The following is a 14516-nucleotide window of genomic DNA, read 5'->3' as shown; positions in this document are numbered from 1 at the left end:
TTCGGTCAACCGCTGACCGCAAAGTTCCCACCATTGGATACAATGGAGCTCATAGGCGCTACATTGTATCTCTGCCATGTGCTGCCTCACAGACACTACAGGAGCACACAGCCAATCAGGAGAGTGCCACGACGTTGCGCTCCCTGATAGGCTGAAGGGACCCTCTTTGACAAGAGTTAGGGGGGGTCCTGGCAGTCGGGGAAAGGGGTCCCATGTGTAAACATGGGACCCTTTTCAGTGCGTGGTCGGGTTTCCGTTTTTTTGTTTTGCCAACTATGTGGATTATACAAAGGACAGAATCTACACTGGATTATGTGACTATAATTTTTTTCACAGGTCCCCAAGGATTCTACAGGGAGAAGAGGACCGAGCCTCTTGGGAACATAGGTAAGTATGTATGTATGTATGTATGGAGGTGTGCATGTATGTAATAAACTTATACTTTCACGGTGTGTGTGTCCTGTTTTTTTGCGGCCCAGGTTTTCCACCGCATGCTGGTACTTATAGTTCTCCAAGTACCAGCTTGCAGGGGAGGCTTGCAGGGACTTGTAGTGCTGATACTAAAAACAATATTCACTTTTTTTACACTTGGCTATCAGCCCCCCATCCGCCACCCTTGGATGGGGGGCGGGGCAGCCTCGGGCTTCACCCCTGGCCCTTGGGTGGCTGGAGAGGGGGACCCCGGCCAGGGGTGACTAGTTGGCTATGTAATGCCAGGGCCGCAGGGACCACTATAAAAGTGTCCCCCGGCTGTGGCATTATGTACCTGGCTAGTGGAGCCCGGTGCTAGTTTTAAAAATACGGGGGACCCCTACGGTTTTTGTCCCCTGTATTTTTGGAACCAGGACCAGGCGCAGAGCCCAGTGCTGGTTGATCAAATATGGGGAAACCCCTTTCATTTTTTTCCCCATATTTTTTCAACCAGGACCGGCTCAAAGAGCCCGAGGCTGGTTATGCTTAGGAGGGGTGACCCCACGCAATTTTTTTTTCACTTTTGACTCTAAACACACCATTTCTCCTAGATAACCATGCACAGATCTCACTGATCCGTGCGTGGTTATCCAAACTCGACTGGAAAAAGCATGTCTATTTTTTTCCTGCTTTTTTAACGATTCGAAAAAAAATAGACCCGCACTTGAGCACTCAGAGACTAACACCCAAATACGAATGAATAGTGAATACCCGTATTGTATGAAATAACAGCCGCATTTGACCGATGGTCTATTCATTCGTATTTAAGAACTTTGCCAATCAAACCATTACAAATAGACCAGACACTGCCGAGTTTTCTGCTTAGTGAATTCCCGGATTGGGACTTAGAAAAAAAAACACAAATCGGCAAAACTCGGATTTTTAGTAAATACTGGCCATGGTTCCAGAACAAGCCCACATACATTGACAGCCCTCTGTTGGTTCAGGGGGCGTTTTAGTTAATGGAGGTGTTCCCTCCAGTTACACTAAATGGAACATAAAATCTGGCGTCCCTCATTGCCCTGAGACGGCCAAGGAGAACTTGTTATCTGGTTCTCAGGTTACTTCAAAAGGTTCCAAGGCTTCTTCCTCGTCAAGAGGACCTGCGTCTTCAGGAGCCAGTTCTTTAATTAACACTTACCACAACTAAGTTTGAAGGCATGGAGGTTGACCACCAGATATAAGCTCGAAATATTATTCCGAAGTCATCCCTACGCTTATTCAGGCAGGAGAAAAAGGAGTCACGTCAAGACATTACCATTGAAATTGGAGGAAAGATGTCTTGGTGTAAATCCAAGAATTCCCTTTGGTGGAGTTTCATTTGGGTCATTTACTTCTCTTTCTACAGTCACGTATGGTTGTGGGCCTACGATTAGGCTAGCTCAAGGACCAGATTTCGGCCTTGATTTCTTCCAGAAACACGGACTGCACTTCCTCAGGTACAGACTTTCTTGAAAGGGATTCTGCACATCCAGCCTCTATTTTTTTTTTTTTGTGTTCCTCCTATGGTGCCGTGGGATCTTGATGTTATGTTGCAAGTCCTGCATTCGGATTCATTGAACCTTTACGAGAGGCTAACTTTCAGTTTCTTACATGGAAGCTGGTCACTTTGTTGGCTTTGGCATCCGCAAGGCGGGTGTCAGAATGTGGGGCTTTGTCTCACAAGAGCCCTCCTTGTTTTTCATGAGGTTGGAGTTGAGCTCAGGACGCGTCAATCTTCCTTCCAACGGTTGCGTCAGTTTCTCATATCAACCAACCTGTTGTGATGTCAGTGGCTGCTGACATTTCTACTTCAGCTAAGTCATTGGACGTCTCACAAGAGGCTTTGAAGATATATGTGAAGAGGACTGCTCCTCTTAGAAAGTCAGAAGCGTTGTTTGTGCTTCATGATCCCAATAAGATTGGGTGTGCTGCTTCAAAGCAGCCTATTCCTCGCTGGATCAGATGTACTATTCCGCATACTATCTACGGCAAGATTGCCGGAACCTAAATCGGTAAAGCCTCACTCTACTCTTAAAGTGGGCTCTTACTGGGCGTCTGCCCGGGGTGTCTCGGCACTTCAACTTTGCTGCGCAGCTACATGATCAGGATCAAACGCATTTGCAAAGTTCTACAACAGGCTTTTTCAACCAGTGTGCCGTGGCACACTGGTGTGCCGCGACCAGTTGCAAGGTGTGCCGCGGAGCCAGAGCAGCTTCCTGCACCTTCAGAGTGAACCGTTGGCCCGGGCTCTTCTTAGAGGATCAGTCGTGCTCCGGCCGTGACGTATGCCTTGAAGACGTGGCGGTGCAATATCATAGGTCAGGGCCGCCGCGTCTCAACATCCAGCCAGCACACCCGCCTGTATACACATCTTCCAGTACCCGCCTGCATACACAGCTTTCCTTGCCCACCCACATCCACACCTGCCCGACCGCCCGCTGCTCAGTATTCGCAGCACTCCACTATGAACAACGCACTGAGGGACAGGGAGGAGGACAGCTGACCAGTAGGGGCTAATATTTGTTTTTTTTCTTCTCCTGTGGGGAACAACAGGATTTATGGGGGGAACAATGTGAATAATTCATGTGGGGAGCAATAGGATTTATATAGGGAGCAATATGATTTATGTGGGGAGCAATGTGATTGTTTTTTTTGTGTAGGCCAATGTATGTGTGGATTTTTTTTTACTATGAGGGCCAATGTGTGGTTTTTTGTTTTTTTTCTGTGGAAAACTGATGGTGTGCCTTGGCAATTTTAAAATATGGTTCGGTGTGCCGCGAATAAAAAAAGGTTGAAAATCACTGTTCTACAAGTTTGATACTTTGGCCTCTGATGACCTCCAGTTGGTCTATAAGTTTTGCAGGGAACATCAACACTTTCCCTCCCCTAGTGGGAGCTTTGGTATAGGCCCCATGGCATTTGATTCTCCCCAACATCCTCTAGGACGTACGAGAAAATAGTATTTTAATATACCTACCAGTAAATCCTTTTCTCGTAGTCCGTAGAGGATGTTGGGCGCCCGCCCAGTGCTTCTATTCTCTGCACAGTTACTTGTTAAATAAATGGCAGCGGTTGCGGTCTCTCTTTGGTACATGTATACTGACATGTTTCCATTGAGTTACATGTGGTTGCATGTTATAAGTTCAGTGTGAGTTAGTGTGAATCTCGCCGCATATCATTGTAGTATCCTCTCTCGAGGTTGTCTGTCTCCTCGGGCACAGTTCCTAAGCTGAGGTCTGGAGGAGGGGCATAGAGGGAGGAGCCAACCCACACTATTCAAATTTTATAGTGCCCAAGGCTCCACAGGACCCATCTATACCCCATGGTCTTTGATGCTGCCCAACATCCTCTACGGACTATGAGAAAAGGATTTACCAGTAGGTATTTTCTCCTGCAGGGTCCACAGTAAATTCCACAGGGTACCTTGGGATATGAGGTAGCATCAGTGGATTGGCACCAAAGATCAAAGTTTTTGGCCTCCCAGAATGCAATGGGCCAGTCCCCTATATCCCCACCTCCTGGCTCAGGCGATTCTGTTTTTTATGTTGGTGCGGCAGGAGCCGGACCACGATCTTTGGGCTGTTGTTCTAGCAGCTGTAAGCTTTGTACCAGCCCGTTTTCAGTGGAAGCGAAGGCCAGGGCTTTACAGGAGGCAGTTCAGAAGTTGGTACAATCAGGGGTGATAGTACTAGTCCCACCTGCACAGCAGGGACAAGGTTTCTATTCCAACCTGTTTCTAGTACAGAAACCAAATGGGTCATTCCGGAGCATTCTCAATCTCAAAACTCTGAACAAATACATTTGAGTGCCTCGGTTTCATATGGAGACTTTACGTTCCATTATCTTGGTCATGGAGCCGGGGGATTTTATTGTATCCCTAGACATTCAGGATGCTTACCTACATGTACCTATAGCAGAGTCCCATCAGTATTATCTCAGGTTTACTATCCTCCGGCAACATTTTCAGTTTCAGGCCTTAACATTTGGACTGGCTACAGCTCCAAGAGTGTTCACCAAAATGATGGTGGTGATGGCGGCTTATCTCCGTCGTCAGTGGGTAAGGAATTTCCCATACTTGGGTGACCTGTTAATTCTGGCTCAGTCCCAGGAAACCAGTGCCATCTGCAACTGACAATTGCCTATTTACAAAGCCACGGCTGGCTCATAAATTGGGCAAAAGTCATCCTTGGTTCCATCATAAAGTATGACGCACTTAGGGGTTGTATTGGATTCCGGTCTTCAGAGGGTGTTTCTCCCTCTGAACAAAATATCCACAATACAGTCAAGGATTCGGGAGCTTTTACACAGTCGAAGGGTGTCCATTCACGCAGCGATGCTTGTGATGGGATCTATGGTATCGACATTCGACATGGCGGAATATGCTCATGTCAAAGTCAAAAAATATAATGTATATGCCTTGTGCTAACCCCATGCACATGCCCGCTGCGCGTGCACTCGCTCTGACGTGCGTGCGCATATCCGCACTTTGCGTAATGGAGCTTTCACGGCCATGCGCCTTGGCGCGTGGTATGCGCATTTACGGTAGGGTTTGTGAGCGTGTAGTGTGTTATTAGAACATTGCATATTTAACCCAAATAGCGTACATTTTAGAAGTAGTTCCCCTAGACCATGTCAGCGAGTATTATTAGTTTAAACAGTTCCTGGACAAAGGGATTTGCCTTTTCATGATAGGAAGGGTCAGATAAAGGTTGGAAGGTGATGTCTAGTATCCAGCTGTAGGGTATTTTGAGGGTAACATTCCGGTGTTAGTTAGAGAAAGATAGCTTGCTCCTGCGTATAGTTATGTACAAAAGTAGAATATGAACATTAACTGTATTTACTGTAAATTACACATGCGGCGGGAATCCAGAGGATACCACCCACAAGAGCAGATGGGGAAAGACATCGCCCACCCTTTCAAATCCACCTATGACCTTTACTGTAATGTAGAGACATGTCCCTGTGTCCAATGAACAATGAGATTACAGTGAACATTGTATTGTGTATGCATGTTGTGTATAAAAAGACCACTGTTGCCTGGCCGGTCAGAAGACTCTGAACGCTATCTACCTGATGAGCGGAGGACCGGATTCGGGTTGCGCTTGCGAATATTCTCACGTACGTACATTCTCTGTAGCCATTAATCTGTTTAGATTTACTTGTTAGCCTGTAGTGTATACATTTTATTGTTTTTATCTTTTGGAATCAAACCACGGTGGCCTTAGAACCCTGTGGTTTCAACTACAAATCAGTGTTGTGTTTTCACTTTCCTGCATGGGCTTTAAAGTAGTTTAACCTGTTTAATGTGTATAAGCATTGTTAAGGTGTATGCACTGCGGGTACTTTGTATCGCCAGCGCTACTTAAGGTTTAAAGGTATAACATCATTACAGTACTGTTAAGGGTTTTAAGTGCAAGCATATTACATTATATCGTTAACAAGGTTTAAAGTTTATTAATTGTGTGTGCGCTCGCTGTGTGTTCTCTGTACACTCAGCGCGGCGTGTGTACGCCAAGTGCGTATCGCGTGCAGGACTCTGTACGCAAATAGCGTACAAAGTGCGTAGCACGTGCACGTAGTCTAGCGGCTCAACAGTAAAAGTGTATTTAGAGGTATAGCTTTGCGGTCTAAGATAATACCGACATTATCACTCAATTCCACTTGAGGCTCCTTCTGCGTCTGATTCCTTCCAAATGGAAGTGGTTACATCAGACAATTAAAATTCAGAATTTGGTCCTTCCTTTGGAAGTTTGTAGGTCATTAGCCTGGTGGCTACAGACGTCCCATCTGAACAAAGGGCGACCCTTTTGGATCTCGGATTGGGAGATTCTGATAACGGACGCCAGCCTTTTGGCCTGGGGAGCCGTTTCAGAAAAGGGTTGCTTTTAGGGGCAGTGGACCAAAGAAGAAAGTTGCTTGCCGATTAAATATATTGGAGCTTCGGGCCGTGCATCTGGCTCTCGCTCAGGCGAAGGACATTCTTCAGGAAAAGCCGGTGCAGATTCGTTCGGAAAATGCGACGGCAGTAGTGTACCTCAATCATCAAGGAGGAACGCGCAGTCAAAAGGCAATGAAGGAGGTAAGTCGCACACTAAGGTGGGCAGAATTTCATTATCCGGCCTTGTCCGCAGTATTCATTCCGGGAATCCTAAACTGGGAAGCAGATTTTCTCATGCGACACACCATTCATGCAAACGAATGGGCTTTACACCCAGAGGTCTTCCAGAGCCTGGTAGACAAATGGGGGTTGCCAGAGAGAGATCTCATGGCTTCTCGGCAGAACTTCAAGGTGCCCACATACGGGGAGAGGAAGCCACATGGTCTTACGTCAATACATTCATTAGACTTTACGCCTTTGATGCCTCTCAGGACACTGCATTCGGGCGAAGGATTCTGTCCAATCAGGAGCATCCCCTCCACTAAATGTTTGCTTTGGAACGTCCCAAGGTACCATGTGGACTACACTGTGGACCATGCAGGAGAAATATCGAGTTGTGATAGACCTACCGTTGATAACTCTATTTCTCCGAAGTCTATAGTGTCCACGTGGGTTCCCACCCTGACGCACCTGATTTGAGGATGCTTATATTTACTAACCCCTTCCTTTTTGTATGGAAGTGTGTATGTGTGTTCTTCTCGCCTGATTAGGGTTCTCTATGATGCTTCTGCCTTGAGCTTTGGAAAATAACTGAATTGCCTGAGCCAAGAGGCAGGGATATAGGGGACTGGCCTGTTGCATTCTGGGAGGCTGAAAGCTTTGATCGTTGGTGCCAATCCGCTTAAGATACCTCATATCCCAAGGTACCCTGTAGACACTGTGGACTTCGGAGAAAGAGTTATCAAGGGTAGGTCTACCATAACTCGATTTATTACTGCACAGCCCATGTCACCTCTAGTAATACCACATGATCTCAGTGTTACCTAAATGTATGCACAGGCGATGTTATGTTACTGCACAGCCCATGTCACCTCTAGTAATCCCACTTGATCTCTCAGTGTAGGTTGCACTCCAGTCCAAGCTTCCTAGTATTGTTAATTAAGCAGAAAAGCAATGATTGAAATATAGTACGGATTACAATGTCATTTATAGAATTATATATTGTACCATGTAACATCCTGGGTCTTGTCTACTAATTTTATAGGGATTTGCCATTTTTTTACCATTATTCTTTACAAGATTAAAATTGTTACAGGAAAATTAATATTTCCATAATGTATTTTATTTCCAGCAGATGGACACAAAAGTAGGACTATCTCAGAAGGACATCTAATGTTATCCCCGGATTGGGAAATAAAAGATAATGACAGTATACAGGATTCTCCAGGAGCTGACCCCATTACCCCAATTGTACATCCAGCTCTATCAGCTGATCCCTCTGATCCTGGGAAATGTTCTCCTGATCACTCTGATATTGGTGCATCTGTTACAGCTCTGACAGTAGATACAGTGTTTCCCTGTTCTATAGATGCCAAATGTTTTACACCGAACACAAAGCTTATTACCCATCAGTCAGCTAAGGCATATGAGAGGCCATTTCCATGTGCTGAGTGTGGGAAATGTTTTACATGCAACTCAGCTCTTGTTGCACATCTGAGAATTCACACAGGTGAGAGGCCATTTCCATGTTCTGTGTGTGGGAAATGTTTCACACACAAATCAGTTCTTATTACACATCAGAGAAGTCACACAGGTGAGAAACCATTTCCATGTTCTGAGTGTGGGAAATGTTTCACACACAAATCAGTTCTTGTTACACATCAGAGAAGTCACACAGGTGATAATCCATTTCCATGTTCTGAGTGTGGGAAATGTTTCACACACAAATCAGTTCTTGTTACACATCACAGAAGTCACACAGGTGAGAAACCATTTAAGTGTTCTGAGTGTGGGAAATGTTTCACACACAAATCAGTTCTTGTTACACATCAGAGAAGTCACACATGTGAAAAACCATTTCCATGTTCTGAGTGTGGGAAATGTTTTACAGCGAAATCAAAACTTGTGATACATCAGAGAACTCACACAGGTGAGAAACCATTTAAGTGTTCTGAGTGTGGGAAATGTTTTACTAAGGCATCATATCTTGTTATACATCAGAGAAGTCACATAGGTGAGGAACCATTTTCATGTTCTGAGTGTGGGAAATGTTTTACTAAGGCATCATATCTTGTTATACATCAGAGAAGTCACACAGGTAAGGAGCAATTTTCATGTTCTGAGTGTGAGAAATGTTTTGCAAATAAATCAGCTCTTGTAATACATCAGAGAAGTCACACAGGTGAAAAACCATTTCCATGTTCTGAATGTGGGAAATGTTTTACATGGAAATCAGCTCTTGTTATACATCAGAGACTTCACACAGTTGTGAAGCCCTTTGCATGTTCTGAGTGTGGAAAATGTTATACTACTTCATCACAGCTTGTTATACATCAGAGAAATCACACTGGTGAGAAACCATTTCCATGTTCTGAGTGTGGGAAATGTTTTAAAGCGAAATCACGTCTTGTTAGACATCAGAGAAGTCACACAGGTGAGAAGCCCTTTGCATGCACTGAGTGTGGAAAATATTTTGCTCAGAAATCACATCTGATTAGACATCAGAGAAGTCACAGGTGAGGCCATTTGCATGTTCTGAGTGAGAAATAAATCAGCTCTTGATGCACACTGTAGACATCACACAGGTGGGGAAGCATTTTAATCTTCTAGAGTAGACTCGTCTTCACCATTTCCCTGCATTGTTCCTTCAGGTGCTATTCTATGTCCTATGTTTTGTTTTTTGGATTATAAAATCTTCATTGAAGCATGAACATAAACTATTGAGGTATCTCGTTCCCTTTCCGTTGGGCACCAGATTTTTTAGTGTATTTGGTACTCCGATTTCCAGAGGATATATCCACTCTTTATTTGGTTAGTTTTACTTATTTTATTACTCAAATGTTGACTGATTTTGATAAATGGCGTCATTTGCCGTTATCCTATATCGGCCGTTGATGGTTTCCTTTCCCAGACTTCTTTACCCAATCCAGATGTTGCCTTTCCTTCTGACTGACCGTGATGTTGCACATATTAATAGGGCTATAACCAAATTAATATCGTCTGGTAAACGCCCCAGGATATCACTGTATAAATTGCAGGAGCCGTTGCTGGGAGGCATTAACTTCCAGAATGTTCAGGCTTATGCCCTGGCATCTAACCTACGATATGCACTGGATTGGGTAAGGAGTGTGGACAATTATGTTTGTTATTCTCTTGATCAAGCGTTTCTTTCTGCTGTTACTTTGGATGCCTTATTACATTTACCGATAACTTATTTTCCAGTGGAACTATGCAATAATCCATTACTCTACTCTACTCTATACCCTATATTTCTCTTACGTCCTAGAGGATGCTGGGGTCCACATTAGTACCATGGGGCATAGACGGGTCCCTTAGGAGCCGTGGGCACTTTAAGAGTTTAATAGTGTGGGCTGGCTCCTCCGTCTATGCCCCTCGTACCAGACTCGGTTTAGAAAATGTCCCCGGTGGAGCTGTTCACAGCTAGGGTAGCTCCTTGAGCTTTTCTGGTTTTATTATTTTTTAAGAGATGTTAGGCACAGGGAGGCTGCTGGCAACAGCCTCCCTGCTTCGTGGGACTTAGGGGGGGGGGGGGGTAGTGTCAAACCCTTGAGGTTAATGGCCACTATCTCTGCTGACAGAACACTAAGCTCCTGAGGGTGATGATCTCTAGCCCCCGAGGCAACCGCTCCTGCCACCTCCTAACCAAGCCAGAAAATTACGATGGTGAGTAGGGCACCATCGACCTGACAAGCGGGGAGCTGGTGAGAATGGCGGCATCATGGTGGGAGCACAGTACTGAAGCTGCACTCCGGTGGGCTCAGCGGTACTATGGTGTGGCGCTGGGAGGGGCCCCCTGGGCCAGTGCAATACCCTAACACTGGTCACTTCTAAGCTATCAGGGACTCTGTCTGCTGCCAGCGATCATTTACTTCAGACCTGTATAATCAAAGTGCGGGAAGACGCACCATTTTAGGGGGCGGAGCTTCTCATAGCAGACCCATCAGCTCACCAGCGCCATTTTCTCCCTGCAGATCATCACACTGAGGCGCCGACCGGGAGCGCTGCCCCTCCACAGAACTTCAGCTATCCTGTGCGGTACCAGCGGGTTATAGAGGGAGAGTGTATATTCATTATAACTGTGTGGTCTATTACGGGTGCACAGTCAGCGCCAGGCACTTATTCTATAACTGCCTACTGGGGCGCTGTGTGGGTGCTGGCTCCATTAACTCTGTTTCTCTGAAGGTACTTGGGGGAAACTGACATTTTCCTGTGTGTGTGTGTGTGTGTGTGTGTATAGTTTCTCACAGTACCATGTCCAGGGACTCTGTGTCTTGTGCTGCAGAATATGTATCTTCCTCAGAGTAATCCATTCCATGTACTCAGGAATGTAATATGTCTCAGCCTTCCGAATCCGAACACCAGTGGGTGGCTTCCATAAAGGGAATGATATCCCAGATTTCTACTAGGATAGCACATAATGAGACTGAAACACAGGTTTTGAATTTATCTGGAGGTTTTGTCTGGTTCTGTTCTCACTACCATATCAAAATCCCCTGGTATAGGGGGCGTGGCTTCGGCGGACATGAAGTAGCACACAGGCTGTGTGACTCCAGCTAAATAATCCTGTTGCCTCATCCTGTCTCCACCTGGGCCTGAAAACTGCCCCAAAACCTGTGTGAAGGTGAGTGGGACCCTTGTGCCACTCTGAGACCTGCTCATCAAACTCCTGCTGCAGACGGACGACATTTGTGTGCTGGGCTCCTGGGACGGATCACTCACGTGGGACACCGCCATCCTGTCTCCCCGCACTGAGTTATTGTGCCCGGATGCCGCACTGTACATTGCCTGCATCCGCCGTTGCTGCCTCTCCTGTGAGTGACTGCGGCCGGGGAGAGCTCCGGTGAGCGCTCCTCTCCCCCCTGCTTGTGTCCGGGTGCGTGTCAGCGGGATCTCCCGCTGCGACCCTGACACATGACCCGCCGCCGCTCTCCTCTCTCTCTCTCCTGCGGCTCTAGCCTCTGATCTCCCTCGTTGAGCCTCTGGACGGTGCGGCTGAGGAGCGGGGCTTGGAGGGGCTGTGTACTTCTCTGTGCCCCCTCTCCATTTTCTCCAGTCATAGGTGTTGCCCTGCTGTGCTCTGCGCTGTATTAACCCCTTGAGGGCCTGCTTGTGGTTCTGCCCAGTGCCCCGCACTCTAGGATCCCCTGGGGCTCAACTGGACAAGTTGCCGAGGGGCACGTTTGGCCGGGTTGCATGCTGTATGCGTCCCCTGTGCTGAGGATTCTCCTTCATGCTTCAGGGCAGACAGCGGCTGGATGTTTCTGATATACTAAAGGTCCACGTGAGCGCCTACTGGTCAGTTTTGATATACTACATTTATCCGCGGGCAGCGACTGGACAGTTTTGATATACTATATTGCATTGCGGGCGGAGACTGGACAATATTGATATACTGCATTCCCCTGATTCCCGCCGTCGGCAGGCTACCATGGTTAAGCAACACCAGAATGCTGCGGCTGCAGCAAAACTGGAGAAATACGCCAGAAACCCTCGAGCGCAGTCGGCCTCGTCTCCGTCACCACCGTCGCCTTCCAATAGCTCCTCTGTGGAGGCCACGGATTCGGCCCTACAGAAAGTACTGGAGGCGGTTGCTGCCAGCGAAACCCGCCTGGCAGACCAGATCGGCCAGGTCCAGGCGGACCTATCCATCATCCACCAAGACCTACAACGGGTGCGGGAGAGGGTCGGTGAGGTTGAAACACGCATCTCCACGCTGGAAGACACGGTACCACCAATTGATAGACGTACCGCTGCCCTGGAGTCCCAAATGTCGGAGGTACACAAGAAGATGACCGATATGGAGGGGAGACTGCGGCGGAACAATGTCCGCTTCGTCGGCTTGCCTGAGAAAGGAGGAGGGCGCCTCCCCCAAAAAATTTCTTGAACGCTGGTTGCGGGATGCGTTTGGAGCAGAGGAGCGCGCTCACAGAGTCCCGATGCGTCCATTGCCTCCGGGGGCGCCTCCTCGTACACTCATAGCCAAGCTCCTTCATTACCGTGATAGGGATGTGATTCTGAAATTGGCCCGTACTAAGGATCCTCTCAAGTGGAACGGATCTCCGGTCTCAGTCTTCCCTGATTTTGCCATTGATGTTCAAAAAGATAGAGCTCAATTTGTCCCTGTGAAACGCAGGCTGCGTGAACTGCACATCCCCTATGCCATGCTCTTTCCGTCTAAACTGCGGGTGGTTTCAGACGGAGAAACTAAATTCTTCATGACCCCCCGCGAAGCATTGGTGTGGTTGGACAGACGCTTTCCGGCTCGGCGGGCGCTGGCCGCTGACTGATCTCCTGCACTTCGTTCCTTAATTAGGAAGTATATTGCCCCTTGCTTGTATGTTGTGCCATACATGAAGATGGTCTAGGGAGGGGGGGGGGATTTCCTGTTGATGTTTTGAGCTGGGTTGCTGTGCTGAGTCTATACAGGCTCTCTGCTTGGCGCGTGACATCGCCGGGGTCATACGGCCATGTGTAGACGAGGAGAGTGCTGATTGCTTTCTCTGTACTTTTGTTATGTTCTATGTTATGGGTATTTGTTTTGCTGTATAGTCTAGTCTCAGATATTCTATATAGCTGGGGTTGTTGCGGGGGCCTGTGTGGGGGGTTGAATTTAGCTGGGGGCTTCTCTTGCCTTAAGGTCATTAAATTCTTGGCCCTCTCTTGGTTTTCGGGATAGTGGATTCTGGGGTTTTGTTTTTGTGTTTGGGGTTTTTTGTTTTTTTTTACTGGTGGGATATGCATAGGTGTTTTCTGCCTTAGTTGCTATTGTTAGTGTTTAGAGAGTTTTGTTTGTTAGGGAACCAGGTATGCTGCAAGTTTTAAGTGGTGTATGGGGTGGGGGTGGGGGTTATTTTAGGAAAATTATATTTTTATTTCCATTTCCTAACATGTATTGTGTTTGTTTCTGATATGCATGTGTCACAGCTACTAACGGGCTTCGTTTCCCTTATGTGTGTTGGAGTCGGCTGGTCGCGGGTAGTTTGCTTTATTAAAGTGATGCTTTGGTTATCCACGCGATGGATAGGCTTTCTGCAGCATCCTCCAACCCACAGCCGAAGAGGTCTCAGTTTGCAGACACTGTCTCTGAGCTGGGTTTGGTCGATCCTTGGAGATTGCGGTACCCCGATTTGAGGCAATATTCGTGTTTTTCACTCTTCCTTCTCTAGGATAGACTTGGCGCTCCTTTCCCGGGAGCTTTTGCCTAAGGTTCATAATGTTAAATACGAGACTAGGGGTATTTCGGATCACTCCCCTATATCGCTACATATCGACTTAGCTTCTCAGCGGGGACAAGCAGTGTGGCGGTTTAACTCTTTCTGGCTGACGCATATGGGTGAGGGGTCAGAGTTGGAGGCTAGCTGGCTAGAATTTTTTGCTTTGCATGACGACACTACTAATGTGTCTCTGCTCTGGGACACCTTTAAGGCATTTCTGAGAGATACTTTGATCAAGAGGGTGGGAAGTCTTAAATCCTCCTTTAGAAAACATGAGGCTGAGTTGGAGGCTCGGGTCGATGCTTCAGAGTTGGCATATTTGCGGGATGGTTTGGATACTTCTAGGCTGGAATGGCTCCATGCTCGGGGGGAATGGAAGGATTATCTGTGGAGGAAAACCCAGCACAGACTTCTCTTCTCCTCGCATGTCCATTATGCTACTGGGCACAGACCGAGCTCCTATTTGGCTAATCTTGCAAGGGGGGATCGATCCTCTCGTACAGTAGTGGAAGTATTGAACTCGGCCGGGACGGTGCTGGACCGTACCCCTCAGATTGTTGAGGAATTTGTTTCATACTATCAGGCACTATATAGCTCCAAGTTGACCTGTTCCCCGACGGAACTGTGTGATTATTTAAATAACATCCAACTGCCCCGTATTTCTAGTGAAGCCAGAGCGCTTCTTGATGCCCCTTTATCACTGGAGGAGATCGAAACGGCGACCTCTGCTT

The 14516-nt window shown here is 47.1% G+C and overlaps 1 protein-coding gene across 1 annotated transcript in view; it reads left to right on the top strand.

Annotated features, from left to right (window-relative positions):
- Positions 1-10029, top strand: part of LOC135037055 (zinc finger protein 345-like) — a 41935-nt gene extending 31906 nt beyond the window's left edge. Inside the window, exon 7 of the mRNA XM_063954503.1 lies at positions 7686-10029. Coding sequence (XP_063810573.1) covers positions 7686-9070 — 1385 coding nt within the window. The 3' untranslated portion in view covers positions 9071-10029. The remainder of the gene's footprint in view (positions 1-7685) is intronic.
- Positions 10030-14516: the final 4487 nt, after the last annotated feature.

This window comes from Pseudophryne corroboree, unplaced genomic scaffold, assembly GCF_028390025.1.
Source record: "Pseudophryne corroboree isolate aPseCor3 unplaced genomic scaffold, aPseCor3.hap2 scaffold_665, whole genome shotgun sequence".
Lineage (NCBI taxonomy): Eukaryota > Metazoa > Chordata > Amphibia > Anura > Myobatrachidae > Pseudophryne > Pseudophryne corroboree.
This window is presented reverse-complemented; position numbering and strand designations above follow the sequence as displayed.